General features: G+C 47.4%; 1 protein-coding gene across 1 annotated transcript in view; it reads left to right on the top strand.

Moving 5' to 3' along the window:
• med13a (mediator complex subunit 13a) overlaps positions 1-21,291 on the top strand; it is a 109,751-nt gene that overhangs the window by 26,681 nt on the left and 61,779 nt on the right. Inside the window, exon 4 of the mRNA XM_063203291.1 lies at positions 15,097-15,242. Coding sequence (XP_063059361.1) covers positions 15,097-15,242 — 146 coding nt within the window. The remainder of the gene's footprint in view (positions 1-15,096; positions 15,243-21,291) is intronic.

The following is a 21,291-nucleotide window of genomic DNA, read 5'->3' as shown; positions in this document are numbered from 1 at the left end:
ATTCACCCTATTAAGTTAAAAAGCCAAAGTGGGTTTTAAGCACCGCTCACCATTTTTGATCTGAGCTGTCGCGTTGGCCTGATTATTTGAGGCCTTTGCCACTCTGTTAGGGCCTCCGCACACCAGCTTTGACAAAGTGCAGAGCACTGCTCTGCAAAAGTTCCATTACATTGTTTTCAATAGAACCCCGCACACTGGCGCCGATGTCCGCGGACATTGGCTAGCGATTACAGAGCCGCCCATTGACTATCCATGCTATGTTGGTGTGAAATTGGGTTTGGGGGTCAGAATTGTGTCAGAAGCAAAAGTGCTCCCTTAAGGAGGGCTGCTATTTACTAGCTTCTCGCTTGCTCGCCTTCTCGCCTACTCGCCTCTCTTTCATGGAACGTTCGCTGAAAGTTCCCGCGGCTTTAACTGCCAATGAACAGGCGAGAAGTACCGAACTCTGCCTTTCAATTGGTTACTCGCTTACTCGCCTAGCTCGAAGATAAAATATTCGCCCACATCGCATCGCTTGTACAGTACTCGCCTACTCGCCTGCTATTCTCGCTGGAACACATTGACATTCTATTGAGTTCACTAAGGCCCTTTAGTCTGACTTCACTGTGGCATGTTGGTGGAGGAGACACTACTCAGCACTTAAGGGGCTGGCTCCCTACACCTCTTCCGTTGGCCAAGGTTTGTTTTTATTTGTGTGCGCAGTGCAAGTCCCTCTGGTACCGTGTGTGTCTGTGTGTGTGTGTGTTTCTTTACAACTTGGAGTCTTTAGTTTTGAGCCCGTGGGGAGTTTGTTGTAGAACTCCATTAGTCACCTGTGTAGTGTTCCTGTCCCTCCCCCGGGGACCTCCAGCCACAAGGGCGGCGATATCACATCATTAGCCACTCTTTGCATCATCATCATTACCCACTTTTCATTCTCTCCAGTCCACCCTCCTGAAATGGGGCCACGGCAGGCTTTCCTTTTCTGTCACTGCAACTTACACTCTCTCACCCCCCTCCCTCTCCCCTCTCTCCCTCTCTCTCCCTCTCTCTCCCTCCCTCTCTCCCTCTCTCTCCCTGATTAAGTCCTGCCAGGCTGCCACAGCAGCGTTCACTCCCATCACGCTCGCTCGCTCGGCCCCGATGTTTACAAGGGCGCCGGGCGGCGGCAACAGGAGAACATTCTTGGAGCGTTTGGCGGGATTATCGTCCGTAAACCTGTTAGAGCGGCAGGCCGTGTTGTTTCCTGGATGTGCTTAACGTGACACTGACCCGTCACTCGCCATCCCTCCACTGTATCAAGGGACAAGGGAAAACGCAAAACAAAGTCTTCACAGCAGAGCGCAAGGCAGGCAGTCAGTCAGTCAGGCTGTCCACATTTTAACCACACAGGAGGTACTCGTAAATCCTTTACCTCCTGAAAGCAAGCTGGCTGGGCAAGCCCCCACTTCTATTTCCTCCTCTTGCATTGTTTGATTTGGCCGTTTATTTTCCTAATGGCAGATATAATGGGCCATCATTGTCAGAAGTCATGGCTGCTCCCCTCCCCTCCCCTCCACTGACGTTGACGTGACTTGCCGTACAGGTTGGACGACTTTTTTTCCTGTGTTGTAGTAGTGTTTCTACTCGCCTGCTTTACTCTGCTCGCCTCTCACCCCCTCGGGAGGGTGTGGCTGTGTTGACACTAGGCGCCTTAAAAGGGAGAGCGAGCTAGTGAGTGTTTGGCAGCGCTGGGACTGTAGTTGTGGATTTGATTTGTCCTCACCTGCGCTAGGCTAATTCAGCGCTCCGCTACACATGCATGCAGACAGGCAGGCAGGGCCGTTGACAGATTCGACTGGACCCAGGACAAAGTCACCTGAAAGCCTCACCTCCCCCACACCTTCAACCAATGGGGCACAAAGTCATGCCCTTCCTGACCATACTTCTTCCTGACCATATTAATTGCAAAAAAATTGAATGGAAGTGAACGAGGCGAGTTGTAGTGGATTTGTGGTGCACAGATGGAGGTCCAAGGTTTGGATTGGCGTCTTAAAGCTACTCATTTCAAGCCCAGTAATTATTTTTTGACACCCCATGAGGCGACAGGAAGTGGTGGAGACTTCGGTACCCCGTACATTTAATGTTGTGAGAACCCAATTCTGGGCACTTCCTCTCCCTGGGCCCTGGACAGAGGACCCCTTTGTCGTCCCATCAGCTTTGTTTCCCTGCATGCACTGCAGGCACGCATGGCGTGCACCTCGGCCAAGTGGACTCTGGCCACATGGACTTTGGCATAACCGTTGCTGTAAAGTCGAGAGGGGAGGAGGGAGAGCTGGCCGAGAGCAAAAGGTGTAATCAACAACAACAACAGCAACAACTAGTGTGGAGGAAATGGCTTTACTTTATGACTGTGGTGGTCAGTCTAAGAATTAAATAAAAACCAAATTGGATTTCGGGTTGGTTTGATTTGAATGCTTCGTCATAGATTTAAATAAGAACAAAATTAGATTTTCTTTTTGGATTGGTTTGATTTGAATCTTAACTTTTTTTTCCCGTGTATATATGGGTTATTGGATAATTTCAAAAATGCACATGCCCTGCAAACATATAGCAATGCAAAATATTATTTTATATCCTTAGATATTCTTGCCCCTCCTCTCTGCGCTCCAATGAGCACCTTCTCTACGTAACAATGCAAACGAGCCCCCACACCACACACACACTCTTGCACACACACTTGTGTACTCTCGCGCGCGCACACTCACACTGCACGCTTATAAATGCAGAGCACAGCAGGCGCGGCAGCAGAAGGCCACTGTCTTCGCAGGCAAGGGATCTCTTCATTGGAGTCTTCCCATCAAAGCTGATCACAGCAGGTCGCTCCGCTGAAAGCAAACGGAGCCGAGGAGGAGGAGGAGGAGGAGCAGCAAGTGGAGGAGGAGGAGGAGGAGGCGGAAGCTCTGTTGAGCTCGAAGTCGGCTACACAAAGCTGCTGCTATTTCACGGGAGGGATATCATCCACAAAATCTCCCTGGCTGCTGCAAGAACATGCTTTCTGCTCTTTCAGATGTATGCCGACTCTAAAGCCAAACGGGGCATATAAAAGCTACCGTAGAGTTTGTTTACCTGCGTATTGTTTACCTGGCTGTGTTTTCTTGTCTCCGTATTGATTTATAAATTGTGAAGCGCTGCACTGAGTTTGTCTGTGGTTTAGTTTGACATCATATCACCCCTCTCTGTCAGTCTCTCTCTCTCTCTCTCTCTCTCTCTCTCTCTCTCTCTCTCTCTCTCTCTCTCTCTCTCTCTCTCTCTCTCTCTCTCTCTCTCTCTCTCTCTCTGAGACTGACAGCTAATTATAAAGCTGTCATCTTTAAGATTTTCTCTGGACGCATCCAAGCCAGTTGTTATTTTGAATGAAGCGCTGCTCTCCCATCCAGGGTGAACCCCTGCCCCTGAGCCCTGCAGGTAGAAAGACCCGTCTTGCTGTCCTGCAGAGTGGTGAGCATGTAATGGCCCAGTAGTCATCAGCTGTCTGCCTGGGCTGCTCTCGCCTCTCTGGCTCTGGTACTTACAGACATGGACAACACTCCGACATGGAACACACACGCATGGGGGGCGCTGTGGCGCAGCACGCTAAGCCCCCCACATTTGGGCTTACATTGCCCACGAAGACCCCGTTCAAGTCCGGCCGGGGTCGTTTCCCTGCCCTGCCCCGCCCCGTCTCTCTCTCCCAATCATTTTCTGTCTGCTCTCACATTGTCCTGTAATAATAAAAAGCCCAAAAAGCACACGTCACACATATGATGCGCACGGGCGCCCGAGCATGTAACACACACACACACACGGTGGGTGGCATGTGTTGTGTGCTAGTAAATTACCGGAATGTTCTTCTTTTTATTGTTTTCCTTTTTTGCCTACTACCTTTTACCCCCCACCCCCTGCTGTGCCAAAATAAAATGCAGATGACCAATTTTGGCCCACTTACTTACACAGCGCTGAAGGAGCACTTTTCAGGAGGCAAACGAGAATCAAAATGAACGGCTTGATGTGTCTGACGAGCGCTTTACACGGTGCGTGCGGCGGCGGCACTCAAAATCACCCCCCGAGTTAAAACCCAGCCTCTTAACCAAAAGAAAATGAGTTGAGGGGGGAACAAAAATAAAAGCGTAATCTTTAGACAAAATGTATTTTGAAAACATCATAACCACAGCTGTCGTCTTTTTGTTATTATTTCCTGAAATGAAAAGTGGTTGATTCACACACTCCCTAAACTCGTGTGTGTGACTGTGTGTGTGTGTTTGTGTGGCGGAGGGGCCACTGTTGCTCTCGCTCCCCTAATGAAGACACAAGCCGTCACGGCTGCTCAGCGACAGACAGGGATGATGAAGAGAAACAAAAGGATTGGGGAGGAATGAAGATGAAATGGGGATGAGGACAAGGCCCTCTGGCTTTGCCTCGTTCTCTCTCTCTCTCTCTCTCTCTCTCTCTCTCTCTCTCTCTCTCTCTCTCTCTCTCTCTCTCTCTCTGTGTCTGTATTGTGCTCTCACTCACTCACACACACACACACTGTCTATCTCTCTCCCTCTCTGCCTGTTTCTGTATTGCGCTCTCGCTCTCTCTCTCTGCCTCTGTATCGCGTTCTCTCTCTCCCCCTCCCATATGTCCTCTCTCTGCGCTGCACAGCAGTGCTATCCTCTCCCCTCTTCTCCTCTCTAAGCTCTTCTCTTCTACACTACGTATCCCACAATCCCCCTGGGATTCTCTGCCAGCCTCGCTCGCGCTCGCTGATTGCTGAGCAGGGGGGGACAGCGCCTGCCTGGTACTCAGAGTGCCTTTGTGTTGTCGATGCTCCTCTTTGGCGGCACGAGCGAGAGAGGGAGAGATGGAGAGGCGCGCACACGGACAGAGAGCTGGAGACGGAGCGACGAAGGGGGAAAGACACACACATTCATAGACACAGAGAGAGAGAGAGAGGGAGGGAGAGACACTAATGTACTGAGTGGGAGGGAGAGAAAAACACACACACACGGATAGTGATGGAGAGAGAGAGAGAGAGAGAGAGACAGAGAGGATGGAGGGAAAGACGCACACAGAGGGACACCGAGAGAGGGAGGGAGATGCATTCATAGACACAGAGAGGGAGAGACGCCAGATAAACCCATAGCTTGAGAGGTAGGGAGGGAGTGTGAGAGGGACAGAGGTAGAGGGTGCACCCCTGTGTGACCGTCTGTTGTTGGTGGTGGTGGTGGAGCTCCCTCGGCAGCTAGTGGTTTCCAAATCATGGTGCACGGGGTGGCATTGAATAACCTGACTGTCTCCAGCTCCTTATTACTGTCTATCTCTACCCCTTCTTTCTCAGTCATCATTTGTCAGTCTCTCTTGCGCTCTCTCCTCTCTCTCTCTCTCTCTCTCTCGCTCTCGCTCTCTCTCTCTCTCTCTCTCTCTCTCTCTCTCTCTCTCTCTCTCTCTCTCTCTCTCTCTCTCTCTCTCTCTCTCGGTAGGAGGCTTAGGTATTGTCTGGCTGGTGGCACCTGTATTTGAAATCTCCCTCATAGTGTAACACCAAAGTCTGTTGTAGTGTTGTCTGTGTGGGTTGTAACTTGGCGCGACTGCTGCAGTGTTATGTGGTGGTGTTTGTTGTTTTGACTTGTGTTTCATGTTGAGGCTTTGATGTTAAATATAACTTGCCACATGTAGGGAGTGCAAGTGTTGATGTACAGGTGTTTATTTTTCTAAGCAAAATGGTGAACGTCAGTAAATAAATTTGGCGTTATAGACACAACAGTTTGGGTGGCACTCACAATTGTGCACAATCACAAAAGCAAAGAAGGCAAAGACCTTCCCCCACACAATTCAGAATCCTTTCTTAACGACTGAGCAATGGTTAAATGGTTGAAATGGTTTGGTTGTGGTTCAAATATTAGTTTTAATTGTGGCATGATGTACAGTAGAATAATTTAGTCATGATGATGCACTTACGCAAGCTTGGTAGTTGTGAGCGTGACTGTCCGATTTGAATGAATTATACACACTTTGGGAATATGAGTAGCCCACTCTGGAGTGGCACCTGTCACATCTTGGTAAGGGATAACCCATCAAACATCCCATAATATGGGCGGCATTATGCATTCAACGGTCATTTTTGAATGCCAAGGCTGGAGTTTTGAATACTGAGAAATGACGCCTTAAATTAGTCATGAGGCTGGCAGAGCTCAGCACGCAGCCAAGTTGCCTGACAACATTCCTCCAGCCTGTGACCAGACGTAACCTTAACACAGTGCATAACTTTCACACTCGCTGGACTTTTTAAGTCTCCAAAACATGGGCTGCATTTCGAGGAATTCTCACGACGTGAGCTGTGTCCTGCAGGTGTATGAAGCATTATGAGATGCTAGTGACATTTTCAATGTAGGGGTGTGGATCACTCACAACCTCCATGATAAGATTTGATATTGATATTAGATTATTTCCGACGATACGATAAGATTCATTTTGATCATAGGCCGTAGGATCAATAGTAGGGGCTGTAAGCCGAGAAATCGTTACGCGCTGGATAGAAGCATATAATTCGGTACACGTGTTCCTTGACTGATTTGAAGACATCCTAGAAGGGGTGCCCCTTGAAAAAAAAATGTCTACCATGTCATATACAATATGTCATGTTGGTAACGCATTACATTGTTATTACATGACATTTTACTTAACTGACAATGTTAATATAGTCCTCAGAAGAGATGAAGCAAGGGTAGCCTGCTAGACCAGATTGATAAAACTACAAAATGTACATAGTGTGAAAGTATGGGTGAGTCTGTGCTTACGTGCTTGACAGCATGTAACATTGTGAACGATTTGAGAAGATTCTTGGTCTGAATTAAAATGAGCATTGCCAACATTAAAACTATGGTGAGAATAGACTGCTGCTAATGCTCGATTTGAATGGGATAGTGTCAGTGCAAGATGCCCTAGGTAGCAGGTTCTCCATCCTCTAATTTCCATAACAGATATACGTATTTTTCTTTGTATGAGAGAGGGTAAAGGACAGGACCTTTCCATATGTATGAAGAACCCCATAAGATCACCTAATTCTATATTTTTACAAGTGCATTTTGTGAGAGCATTTCAGTCATCTTTAGAATGGCATTACAGATTACTCAATATAGGCCTACATGTAGGCCACAGTATGGCTTCAGTTCAAATTAAATGGGAATGATTTGTTAGTGTATGTTGAGTAAGAAGACAGAGATAAAAAAAATGTTTATTTGCAGACAAGTCCTCACCTAGTACTTGTGTCAAAAGTTGTAATAGTTAGCTCAGTAATCATTGAGTACTTAAACTGCTATCAAAACTGACAGCTGATGGACAACATGTACTGTAGGTCTTTTGCCACCCTTACCCATAGGAGAAATATCTATATAGAACAACACTTCTCATATGGTATATACTATGAAAGTAAATCATTACCTGGACTCATTTTCTTGATATGCAAGGCACATAAATAGTCTGGGCGGAAGAATAGTCGATCATACCCCGCCCCCCCCAAACAAAATGCCACAAGACTTTTTTTTAACCTTCAAGATTTTGAGTGGTAACAGTAACATAACTCATTCCCACTACACCTTTTTGCATAATATTGTACATGTCCTCAGAATGCTCTACATCAGTGGTTCTCAAACCTTTTGTGTGAAGTACCCCCTGAGAAAATATTGAGCTCTCCGAGTACCACCTTGACAACCAACATTAGAATATCGCAGTAAAGGCCTTCCATATTCACTTTTGCCAGTCAGTACAGGAGAGGTTCATAATGGCATTCCAAGTACCACCAGAGATGTCTCAAGTACCACCAGTGGTACGCGTACCACAGTTTGAGCACCACCGCTCTACATGTTTCAGTTCTATAGTTGTACTGTACAGTACAGTGCAGTGCAGTGGGGTGCAGTACAGTACAGTAGCATACAGAATGGTGCAGTATAATAAAGTACAGTAGAGTATAGTACAGTACAGTACAGTAGCATACAGTACAGTAGCATACAGTACGGTGCAGTACAGTAAAGTACAGTACAGTACAGTAGCATAAAGTACGGTGGAGTCTAGTTAAGTACAGTACAGTAGCATACAGTACGGTGCAGTCTAGTACAGTACAGTACAGTACAGTACAGTAGCATACTGCACGGTGCAGTAGAGTACAGTACGGTATATCACATTACAGTACAGTACAGTACAGTACAGTATAGTAGAGTACAGTACAGTGCAATACAGTAGAGTACAGTATAGTCTTATAGACGTTAGCCCTCCAAAGCCAATAGGATTTCCACATGCTGTTGTTTTAAGTTTTTGAAAGACTATTTTAGTAGCCTATGTGAGAGAGGGAAGGCAGGCAGACATGTTTTAAACAAAGGACCACACCCACAAATAAAAAATAACAAGAAAACAATAAATTAAGTGGTTAGGTAGCCAACATGTCATCTAGATTAAAGCCAAAAGTAGATGGAAAAACAGACATGTTACCATTTTGCTCTTTTAAAACAAAGTATCTGTCAATATACTGTATGGATGGTGTATTGCATATTGATTATTCATAATTTCCTAAGCATAAATGCCCTTATCACTCCATTGTACACTTAGGACTGCGATATACATATCTGAACATTAATCAGCATACATTTGTCATTTGACAGCTGTCACTGACACTTGATATGTACATGTATTATTGACTTGATTGATATGAATATGAATATATTTCAGTTGGACTCCTAGGGTTAAATCATTGAGGGGGTCCTAAGGAAGTAGTAGTAGTTTGTGTGTGTGCACGCATGTGTAAGTGGGATTAAAATTATTGTTTGCCATCTTTATCTGAAGAGCAGACTGAGTGTCTGAACCTGCTAATGCTAGCATGCTAACATTGGGACAGTTATGTGTGGCCCAGTTCAAGGGTTTATCTCTTCTCCTCTAAATTTTCTAACCACAATTTTCTTTTTGGATGTTATAGATATGACCCACTGCAAATTTTTAAAACTCTTAATGAATGTTGGTTCAATAGCTAAATGCCCAGAAATGAGCTCTCAATTGTAGAGTGATCTCATTCTGACCATGGTTTTTATGATTTTCCTGTTTTTGAATCTAAATAAGACATATATAACATTGTTTTTATGGTAAGTTTTGCACATATTTTTGAAAGTTCAGTTTGTATACATCACACACAAATAGGTGGATTGGCCCATAACACCATTATGTCCAGGCAGTACAGCATTTTACTACTATTGGCTGGTTTTGGGCAGCCATCTTGGATTTACCCCATAAAAATGACCTTAATGACATTGAAATTTGGGGCACCCCTTCTGAAATGATGGAGAACACCCTAAGGAAGGTCTACACCGATTTTGGTGCTTCTATCCAGCGCGTAACGATTAGGCCCTTTTTGGACGCTAAGAGACCCAGCTACAATGCATCGATACATATTGATCATTATTTACACCACTATTTCTAGGCTGCACCCTCCTTAGGCCCCTTAAATCTGATGGTGCGTATTACACCAGTCACCCACTAGTTAGTTTGAGTCTGTAGGTTAGGCCCAGGGTTTCCCAAACTTGACCTTGACAAGGCCCCCTCCCCTTATACCGGTAGGTTTAAGCCAAGTCCCCCTTACATCGGTTGTCCCACACAATTTTTTTCCGGTGTGCCCCCTTTCACAAATATAGTCTCGGTCTGTTGGGCAATGCTCATTTAATAATGCTCCATTATTATTAATAATAATAATAATAATAGTTGTAATGTTCAGAGATGGAACAGATTATTATAATGCTCTGCTCAACTAATTGTTAATAATTAATATTGTTAAGATTATTTTTTGCTTTATTTTGGTTTACATTAGTTACATACAGTTTACTCAATTGATTTTGTTTCTCTATCCTTTTCCTGCTGCCACCTCCTCGCGGTCCCCCTATGGTCCCCACAGTGAAAACCACTTTTGTGTGTTTTGTATTTGTAACTTATGTCTGTCGTTACGTTTTTGCTTGTGTAGTAGGTGTGTCTGTCTGTACGTTTTTGCTTGAGGTTCAGTTTCTGTAGTGTAGGAGGTGTGTGAAAGACGGCGAGAACAGTGGGCATTGCAAGTTTCCGACGTGTAGGATTTGTTTGTGTGCGTGCGTGCATGCATGCGTGCATGTGTTTTTTCGTATTCAGCGACTGTTTGAATGGGCTGTTTATTTTTTGCCGGTGCGTGACTGTATGTTCCAGAGGCCGTGTGGGCGAGCGGAGCTGAGGGGAAGGGGAAGGGAGATGAGATGAGAGGTGGGCAGGTGGCGTTGAGAGTGTTGGACAGCAGGCTGCAGGCTGCGGGGCCGTCCTGTGGCGACGGAGGGAAATGACATCACTTACCAGACATCCCCATCCCTCCCCCCCTGCTCACGCTCACTCTCTCGCTCCTGTCCGCATAACAAGTGTGGGATATCCTCATATCCTCCCTCTCAGCGCTTGCTTGCTCACTCTCATTCTCTCTCTCGCTTGCTCTCTCGCTCTCTCTCCTTCCCTCCCTCCTGCTCCTGTTTGCACTTGCTCTCTCGCTTGCTCTACTCCTCCCTCTCCCCCTGTGCGCTGTCACTCTCTCCCTCTCTCCTGCTCTCCCTCTCTCCTGCTCTCCCTCTCTCCTGCTCTCCCTCTCTCCTGCTCTCCCTCTCTCCTGCTCTCCTTCTCTCCTGCTCTCCCTCTCTCCTGCTCTCCCTCCCTCTCTCTGTCTGCACTGATGTTTGGCACTCGTGGGTGGTTGGAAGGCGGGGTGGAGAGGAGAGAGGAGGGGCAGGGGAAGTTGGCACAGGGTGCCCGCAGCTCATTTTTGGCAGGGCAGGCTGCAGAGCAGAGTGGCAGGGTCTCCTTCCCTTGCCTTGCCTTGCCTTCCCTGGCCGTGCTGCCGGTGTGTCGCCTGCCCGCCCGCCTGCCCTCCCGCCCTCCTTCCCTCCTCGATCCTGCTTCCTGCAGCAGGCTCTTAGGCTATACATGGGGATTCCTCTCCCGCTCACTCCCTCTGCCTGCGCTGGATCAGATGACCAGTGCCATTTGTCTCCTCGTGCGTGTGCGTCTGTGTCTGCGCATGAGGCTTCTAGTTTGTTAGACAAGATTATGTATGTGTACGCAGCTCTTCCTTTTTAGGAGTTTGACATTTTGGCCTAGACGCACAAATGTTTTCGTAACGTGGCCCTTACGCACTGATTAAAATTTTGTGGGATGGGCTTAAATTCCATGTAACCTAATCAACTTAAAAAATACAATCGGCTGTCCACTTTTACTACTGCTTGCCTGTAATATCAATAGCACTTTTTGTTGTCACTGTGAAACCGAATGTGAGCCTCTTTATGTGGTGTGTGGTTAGCCCTCGTCTTATGGTGTGCAACATGCGCACATGTCTGTCTGTCTTGCTGTCTTGTCGGGGTTAGTGTGTAGCTAGCTCCACCCTTGGTCGTCTGCAGGGCTGGATTAATACCTAAGCCTGATATGGCTGCAGCCTAGGGGCCCCCCCACTTAACAGGGGGCCCTTGATTGACCAAAGGAGGGGGGAGAAACATTTCTGCTTAATTGTAGATGCGATATTGAGAAATGTTTCTCTTGTTAATACTCCTCTCGACAGTTGGCACTTATTTTCCTTCATTTCTAGCTAGGATTATGACACTTCAATATAATTTTGTCAGAAATGTTGCCTTCAATGGGGGGCCTATGATCGCAACTTGTAGCCTAGGGGCCCCAAACCATCTTAATCCCGCCCTGGTCGTCTGTTCTGCTGTGCTCATGGTCAGGAAGTCTGTGGTGACCTGCCACACCGGAAGCCAATGAATGCGCTGCGTCTCTCTGCCAATCAGCACAACTTTGAGTACATGAGGAATTCGTCAAGCATTCTCTTCGGCTCCCTCATTTCTTCCCTCTCTTTCTCCCTGCCTTCTCTATCCCTTTTTTCACCCAGTCATCATGGCTTCTCAGGGCGTCTCTTTCATTCTCCTTTCATATTCTCTGTGTGATGCGTTTTTTTCCCACTCTCGTCTTTTGTGTTCGTGTGTAAAGCTAAAGTGTGTAAGCTTAAGTTGTGTTGTATGAGTTTCAAGGATAGGCTCCCAAGGAGATTACTGATTGGTCTTTTCAGTGATGACCTCATTAACTAGTTGTTTGCCTGGCTTCCACTTAATCTATTCATGTAGTGAGAGCTTAGACTTTGTGTGTGGTATACTGTAGTGTTTACGTCTTAGTGCGTACGAGTTGTGTTGTGTGTATTAGTGTGCTCTACTGTCATGTATGTTTATTTGTTTTGGTCGGGATGTGTGCTCGATATGTTGCGGTAGACTGATCTGAGTCATTGGTTTGGAGATGACTCTGTTTTTCAGTCATCTGTGAGCACAGCCTGCGCAAGCATGTATGTGCTCATGTATGCATGCATGTTTTCATGCCGTGTTTGTGCGTGTGTGTGTGAGCGCGCCTGTGCGTGTGTGTGTTTGTGCGTGTGCGCCTGTGTGTGCCTGTGCGTGTACGTGCACATCTGTGTGCGTGTACGTGTGTACGTGTGCGTGCCGGGCCTGATGACAGCAGCCTGATGGCGTGCCTTGCAAGTGAAAGTGATGGTGCTGCAGTTTTGAGCAGGCGTGCTGGGCTCACTGGAAAGACCGTGTTTTCATGCATGCGTGCGTGGTGGCGCATCTGTGACACACACACGCACACACTCTCCCACTCTCCCACTCCCTTCACCATTTTGTGCTTTCAGCATGACTGGATCCAGGATCACGGGTCACAAGTAGGGAGAGGGGATTAGGCTTGCGCTGCCTGTTACACAATGAAAAGTTAACCAAATGAACGGCATTCACATCCATCCATCGGCCTGTTCTTCTCTATTGGAGGCCGGTCTGGAAAACACTCTTACTTTTATGCACAACAAAAGTTACACTCACCACACCAAAAGTTACACGCACCACACCAAACGCGCACATAATCAATGGCCTCTAGAACAAAAAGAGGGGCAGGGGGGGAGAAACACTGCATTTTAACTGAAACTCCTGTTGAAGTTGTCAGAATTTGAATCATTTTATTTCAAATGAACACGCTTTACTTCAAACGAATACGTTGAACTCTCACCATAGAATTAGAGGTGTGCTTTGAGCTGGCAAGTTGAACTACACTCTTTTGCAACCACTTAAGACACATCAGTCCTCCTCAGCCCCAGATGCCTTCAGTGTGTGGAGAGAGCCTGTGTGTCTCACTTAATCAGTTCCTGTGCAGGAAACGAGACCCATACTTTTGGTTCCGCCTTTTAATTGGGTACTTTTGAAGGTGATCTTCTCTGTTGAACCTAGTAATCCCATTATGAGCGAATCACAGTATTTCTAAAACTAAATGCATTTCCATGTGTAATGACGAGAGTTGAATCTGATTTGATAACATAAATGGCGTGTGACCCCTGGTGTGATCCTCTCTCTGGGCCCCCTGGTCTGGGGCCCCCATATTGATTCGCTGGAGCATTCTGGGCCCTTATGCTTCTTCTCATCTTCAGCCTGGCCCCAGATATCCCCTCCAGGCAGGGCCCTTTCAGCTCCACCCACCACCCCTTTTCAGCCACTGCCAAACACCAAAAGCCAGAGCCCATTTGTAGTTTATTGACGTGACTGTTGGTCGGCCCGGTGTGTGTGTGTGTGTGTGTGTGTGTGTGTGTGTGTGTGTGTGTGTGTGTGTGTGCGTGTGCGTGTGCGTGTGCGTGTGCGTGTGCGTGTGCGTGTGCGTGTGCGTGTGCGCGTGCGCGTGCGCGTGCGCGTGCGCGTGCGCGTGTGAGCGTGAGCGTGTGTGTGTGTGTGTGTGTGTGTGTGTGTGTGTGTGTGCGTGTGTGTGTGTGTGTGAGCGTGTGTGCATGCTTCTGCTTCTGCCCTGCAGCTGTCTCTAGCTTGGCTTGCTAGATCTCTGCACTTGCAGGCCTAATGCATCCTAGATGAGGCTACTCCAGAGCTGGAGAGGATCTTCTCTGCTTTTGCCAAAAGGTCTTAGAGGAAGCACCTCTCGCTTTGATGCGCTTCGGAATCTTCAAGGCCCTATTTTCGTGTGTGTGTGTGTGTGTGGTTGTGTGTGAGCGAGATATTGGCGGAGAATCGGAGTGAAAAGAACACAATAGCCTTTCTTCTTTGTCCTGTCTCTTTCTATTTTCTCTTTCACTTCTTGCTCAATCTCCTCTATGTGAATGTGCACTAACACTAGTCGTTTCTTTTTGTTCTGTGGCCAGTGAACGTCAAGGATGCGATTAGACTTTTTTGTGATGGTGGTGGTTGTTGTTGTAAGCTCCGGCTGTTCCCCAGTATCAACACAATGTAACACACTTTAAAGCCCTTAGCACATTCTCAATTCACACCACCATATTTATGATATCCTCACCAGTATGGAGGAAGCGAGCGAGCATGTGGATGTAAAGCAGCCTTCTCCCCCCCCTGTTGCGTGTGTGTGCCGCGTGCCTGCCAAGATGGCGGGGGTAGCCCGGGGGTGTACGTGTGAAAGCCCACATAAGGTGCGTGGTGTCCAGATGTCCCCTCAGCGCTGGGCACCCATGGGTAGTGGAAGAGGAGGCTGTTTACATTAGACCATGGGTGGAGCAATGGGTGGGGGGGGCAAGTGGGGCATTTGCCCCTGGGCCCAGGGCCCTTCTGTATTGGTGTTGGGGGCCCTATTGTGACCATGGCAGGCCATATAGGGGCCCTATCAGTGTTTTGCTCTGGGGCCCTGTGTGCAATTGTTCCGCCACTGTATTAGACTCCCCTCCTCCACCCCCACCCCCCCCTCCTCATCGTCCTCGTCCCCGTCCCCGTCCCTGTCCACTCGCACTGCTGTCATAACATCTTGTGGAATGTCACGTTTGCTTCCCTGACGTCTTTGTTTTCTGTGCATGCACGCGACATGACCTAGTCGCCAACAGGAACTCGGGGCCGTTTGTTTAACAATGTGTTTTGCGGTTTGGGATTGTGCACATGGGCTTTTTTTGTGCTTTTTGTTTTGTCAGTGTACGACAAATTGATAACAATCTTTTATCTCCTTCTCTCTCTCGCTCTCTCTCGCTCTCTCTCTCTCTCTCTCGCTCTCTCTCTCTCTCTCTCGCTCTCTCTCGCTCTCTCTCTCTCTCTCCGTCCCCAGTGAGCACCTGTCGTGTGCCTTCAGTTTCTTCCTTCATGGCGACAGCAACGTGTGCACCAGCGTGGAGATCAACCAGCACCAGCCAGTCTACCACCTCAGCGAGGAGCATCTCACCCTGGCCCAGCAGGCTAGCACCCCCTTCCAAGGTAAACACACTAACATCATTACCACAACACGTTATACCCCAGCAGGCTAGCACTCCCTTCCAAGGTAAACACACTAACATCCCTACCACTATCACCACCACACGTTATACCTCAGCAGACCTGGGTTGCATTCATTGTGCAACAGTCAAATTTTGGTTTGAGCTTCCCTCACCAGTTGGCAAACGTGTTACTTTACTCCTGGCTCAGCTGGCCAACGCCCCCTCTGCCATCAGTAACACCATCAGTACCACTTCCTCATACAGTACAACTCCCTTTCCAGGTAAACGCCACTCCTAATCAGTAAAGTCACTATCAACACCATCTCCTTAGCCCTGCACTAGTTGGCAAACATGTTGGACTTGGGTCCTGCCTCAGTAATCCAGGCCCTTGTACCAAGTTGAACACATTCTGCAATCAGCACCCCCATCATCATCACCACCATCTCCCCCCTTTGCCAATTAACCCTGCAGGCGTCACTGTCGACACAGGTTGTAAAACAACTGTATGACAAAAATGGGATTTAAAAGGTGCCAAATTATGCAACAGTTGTTCATGCTGGCGAAATCATTCAATACATGCGTTTTCTGTACATGCAAGTACACAGTCAAATCACAGTGTGTGGGATTCATAGGCATTACATTACATTACATTGCATTTGGCAGATGCTGTATAACCAACTTTCTAAAGGGAACATAATCCTAGTCAACATCACTAGCAAATACAAAGTGCACAGGAAATATACAGAACAACAAGTGCAGTTGCAAAGAAGGATTAGTTTAAAAAAATATATTATTATTATTTTTATAAATGACTGCACACGCACACACACACACACACACACCCATCATACACGGCATCATGTCAAGAGTCTGGCCTGGGGCTTGGTCAACTCTAACATTAGTCTAGTAGATACTCACGAAAGGCTGTTTAGATTATTGCTTGATGTGACGTCAGTTCACTCTACTACTCCTGCCATCAGCCACTAGGAGGCCTAATTTAAGTCTTTGAGGTATTCTTTACAAATGTCATAAACAGAGACTCCCATATGTCACTAATTGTGTCACTAATAAGCGCACCACGTCTAAAAGACTAATCCAATTTTTTTTTCTCCCCCAACCTAATCCCCATCTGCCTCGTGGTAAGGATAGATTGCACCAAGGAATTATTCCAGATTGGCTTAATGTAGGCCTGTGCAGAGAACACTGTTTTTGCTTAACACATTGCTGTGAAAAACGGTAATTAGTAACACTGCGGTGGCATATAAATAGTTTCAAGCCAGCCAACAAGTGCTTTTGTTGTTGTAAAAGGCTCCTTGTAAATCCTTGAAAAATATGAGTACTACTGATGATACATTTTCTCTAATGGGAATAGTATGCAAAATAACAAAACGTAGCATTTCCTGTGACAAATCTCGTGGGAAGCATACGCGTTTCTGATGACGTTGGTATGAGCGCTAGCCTGGCAGTAGAAAGTTATGCCAGATTTTCACACAAATGTCTGAACACATTTAGACCAGGAATGACATGCGTGCAGCACAACCTTTTAGACCGGGTGTAGCATCTATGCATGTTTACCCCTGAACAGTGTTAAAAATTCTGTTTAAAAAATTTGTCCCGTTACGACATAATAGGGTAAATGGTTTTGAGGCACGCTAGATATTAAGCAGGATAGTGTAGAAGTAAAAATGACACACACACACACACACACACTCACACGCACACACACACGCGCACACGCATCATGATTAGTTGATGCTCTGTGCGTGTTGGCAAGCATCGCAGTGCAAATGCTCCCTGCACTGTAGGTCTAAATCTCTTTCAACAGTCCGGTTTGCTGATGGCAGCCAAGTTATCCTTTTAAGTCTCTTGGACAGAGCAGGTCTCAGATCTGACTACGCTGATTGAAATCAGATCATGTACAACACTTGTCAAGCTCTATTAAAGCGGACACTAGTAGCTTGTTATAGTAGTGGAGCATGATATTTTTGCTTTGCACATTAGAATGAAGGAGAAGGAAGATGTGTGAAAAGGAAAAGATAATATCTGGGCACTGAAGAGCTTTCTTACTGTGATTTGTTTGGTCAAAAGGTTTTGTAACTTCAGTACAATAAAGAGAGATTCCGTCAGCTATCTCTTTTTTTTGGAGAGCAGATTTGACTGGTCTTTCTTCAGTCTAAAGTAAATATCAATTTTCGCCTGTTCTCCAAACCTGGGTAGCTGCACTAGAACCCTGAATGAAAAGATCAGCTGTTAAAGGGGCCAACAGACAGCCAGGCAACCATTAAAAGTCAGGAGGTGAGGGTGCCTAGAGCTTACAGTACGCATCCAGAATGGCTAAAAAGGCAAATCACCATTGTAATCACATCACTGGTTCAGAGAGCTCCAAAGCCCTGTCCAGTCCACACCTCTCAATATAGCATCACGTTTATGTAACAACATTCAGAAAATAGCTTTGCTGTTTCACTGCTTTTTTTCAAGGCATTTTTCCCCATCATAATGGAAACAACACTACATTGCACAGAACTTAATATCCATTAAACACAACACTACATTGCACAGAACTTAATATCCAATAACAGCTTCAATATTTCACTGCTTTATGTGTCAGCATTCAGTCAATATAACTTGCCCTTTAAAGGCCGCTAGGTATTATACAATATGTCGATCATTAAGTAAGTATATGCTAGGGAATTATCCAGGTTCTTGTACCTCTTAACTTCCTTTATCTGTACGCTTCATTTGAAAGCTATCAGACCGTTCGTCTTCAAACAAAGCTCGCTGTGTAATTGAGTAAATCAATCAGAGCGGCACTTGGCTATAAAAAGCTGCTTTTGTTTCTAAAATTGAAATGTCTTGACAGCTGTGCTGTAAAAAGAGAGAGCGAGCGAGAGCGCGAGGGTCATGTGTTAGAGGTGGAGGGGACAGTATATTATTCCCAGTGCTCTATAGATTTCCTAATGCATTAGCGTGTGAACCCTGTGGGTATGAAAGAGATGGGCTCTTGAGACAAGGCAGAGAGCCTTGATAAAAAAAACCCTGCTCATACTTAACACGTCTTGCAAATAAGGATGATATGAAAGGGGGATTGGGAGGATGGTGTTGGGATGGAGTGGGGTGGCATTTCAGTCATTTTCTTGCTTCGTTCTCATCTTTTCCTCTCTTCCCTACCTCTCCCCTTCCCCCATTTCAACCTTAGCCAATTTACTTTCCTCCATCTACAACCCTCTACCCCCCCCCCCCCCAACCATTCCTGCTCTTGTACATCTTTCATTCTCTTCCCTCTTCTCTCCCCTTGTGCCTTCCTTCTCCCCTCCCCTTCCCTCTTCTCCACTGCACTCCCCTCCCCTCTCTCCTCCTCCAGCTCTCTCTCCCCCTTCTCTTCTCTCTCCTCTCTCTCTCTCCTCTGCGTTAATGGTGTTGGGTGGCGTGGCGTTGTTAGCGGTGGTCTGAAAGGTGTGTGTAATTAGTCGGGGGGGCTGAAAAGCAGCATGGCAGCCGGTTTGTAAGAGCAGCGCCTCAACAACAAAGCAGCAGCAGCAGAACAAAGGAGGGGAAGATCAGCCACAGCAGAGCAGACTCTGCCCAGCCGCAGCCAGAGCGAGCGAGCGATGGAGGGAGAGAAGAGAGATGGAGGGCGGGAGGGATGTAAGAGAGGGATGGAGAGCGAGAGAGGGGAGGCAGTGAAGGAGCGAGTCGGGGGAACAGGATGTGTTCATTACACACGGCACAATCCCTCAAGCCCTCCCATTACCTCCCGTACACCATCATAATCTTTAGTTCTCTTGCTCTTGCTCTCTCGCTCTCTCTCTCCACACACATTTGCGCATGCATTAACTTGCTCCCTCTTTTTTGTGTGTTGCACACAGACTGACATCCACACATTGACTCTGCCTGTCGTCATCTCCCATCCCAACCCCCCTGCACCTCGCTTGTTCAATGACACCCTACTTTCCCGCCATTTTTATACCGTCTCAGCAGGTGATTGGGCGCCCTGGTCTGGCCTGGCCTCCCGCTTCCCTGCCGTGCAGTGATATCAATGCCAGCGCGTGTGAGAGCGCTAGCTAGCCATTTTCTTAAATGGCGGCTGCCTAGTTAAAAAAAAAAAAGTCTCCAGTTCCAGTGTCTGGGTTAATGCTTTCTTGCCTCGTTAAACAAGCCTGTCCTCCTATTGGTGTGGCTCATTAGTACCTCCCATCTTGGGCTGCGTCCGTAGTCATCCTCGGGGGACCTGTCCCTTGCCTCCTCTCGGCCGTGGCCACTACTTCCCACTGAGTGAGGTTGCGAGGGATGCATAAACCCAGTTTCGCTCCCGCATCCTCATCTAGAAAAGAATCTACCTCGTAGATCGAACATACCGTATCAGCTGCGTTTAAAGATGATTGATTGATAAAGAATTTAGAGACACCTTTTGGCCATTCAGGTGTTTTTTTTTTTTTTTACAAAGGGTTATTGTGATGTTTTGAAGTGGTTGAGATAATGTACGTCATTTTGCTCCAGGTTTCTTTGACTTGGCCTGGTTTATGACTGCTGACAAAGCTAGAACTTTGCACTCGCACAAATAGGTCTTTGGATCCTGGGGCCTGTGATAATATCCCGAGGCCTGTTACGTCTTGAATTTTGACAGTCTATAAATTTAAACAGCTGCAACTTTGAGATGCACCCTTTACAAAACAAGCTTAGATCATAATAAAGACTGAACTGAAGGATTGAAATACACAGGAAAATAAATACAAAGGTGTGTGATATAAATGTACCTTTTCTTTCTCAATTTGTATTTGTGTGGAAACTCTGACATACAGTGTATGCAGAAATGAATTTCCCCCTGCATCCCCCAGTAATGCCCCATGCATGGCCCTCCTATCTGCTCCGCCAGAGGAAGTGAGTGAGTGTAGAGAGACACTGGCCCGTGTAAGCGCGACCAGCGCCTGTCTTCCTCGGACGGTGTTTACGAGTCCCCCCTCTCCTGTAGTCTTGACGGGGAGGACGGGGCCGCTTGGCTTTAGTGCTCAGCAAAGCGACAGGCCGTTTGGCGGGATATGACCCCATAAAACGGCCGTAGCGGCCCACGTAATGAACTCGCAGCTCATTTAACTGATCTCGGCATATTTGACATGTCTTCAGGGTTCTGGGGTTAAGGAGATGAAGATAGAGAGAGAGAGAGGGAGGGAGAGAGAGGGAAAGAGATGAGCAGGGAGGAGCAGGGAGGAGGAGAAGGAGGAGGAGGAGGAGGAGCGCGAGTCTCATTGCCTTGTTTTGTGCTAGCTAGATCAGGATCTCTGGCAGTACAGGCTGACTTTTTATGAGTAAATGAGGGCACATTAAACATGCCCAAGTCTATCATATTGCCCACCCCGTCCCACCGCACACGCACACTCACTGGCACACACGCACACACACACACACACACACTCATAGCCCCCTCCCCCCCTTCCCCACTCCCGAAGAAACATGGCTTGTGAAATGTAATAAAGTCAGACGTCTGGCTCGGCCGGCCCTGCCGCGGAAGAAAGCCGGTGTTCCGCCCAGATGCAAATGATGACCTTACATCTGTCACACTCGCACAAGGGAGCCGCTTGTTTACCGTCAATAGTGCATTTTTTTTCTCTTCTCGAGCTGCGAAAGCCAGAGAGCAGCCCCATACTGATGAGGCGAGGCCAGGAAAAGCAGCCAGGGCAGGGAGAGAGTTGCCGGGAGCGGGCGGTAGATTTAGCCGGAGTGGGTCTGGGGGAGGGAGAGGAGAGGAGAGGAAAGGGGGAGGGGGAGAGGGAGGGGGAAGAGGGAGAGGGAGAGGGAGAGGGAGGTGTCTGTGGCTGAGGACTCTGGGATTCAGGACACGGTGTCTTGTGTAATCACCAGCGTGTCAAATATTAAAATGCTTCTCCCGGTGCCTCCATTAGTTCTGGGGGCTGTAACTGTCCCTGCCCACACCCCTCTCTCCCTCTCTCTCTCCTCTTCCCTCTCTCTCTCTCTCTCTCCTCTTCCCTCTCTCTCTCCTCTAACCCCTCTCCTCCTCCCTCTCTCCTCCTCCCTCTCTCCTCCTCCCTCCCTCC

This window comes from Engraulis encrasicolus, chromosome 7, assembly GCF_034702125.1.
Source record: "Engraulis encrasicolus isolate BLACKSEA-1 chromosome 7, IST_EnEncr_1.0, whole genome shotgun sequence".
NCBI lineage: Eukaryota > Metazoa > Chordata > Actinopteri > Clupeiformes > Engraulidae > Engraulis > Engraulis encrasicolus.
Note: the sequence above shows the minus strand (reverse complement) of the source record. Positions and strands in the feature narration are given on the sequence as shown.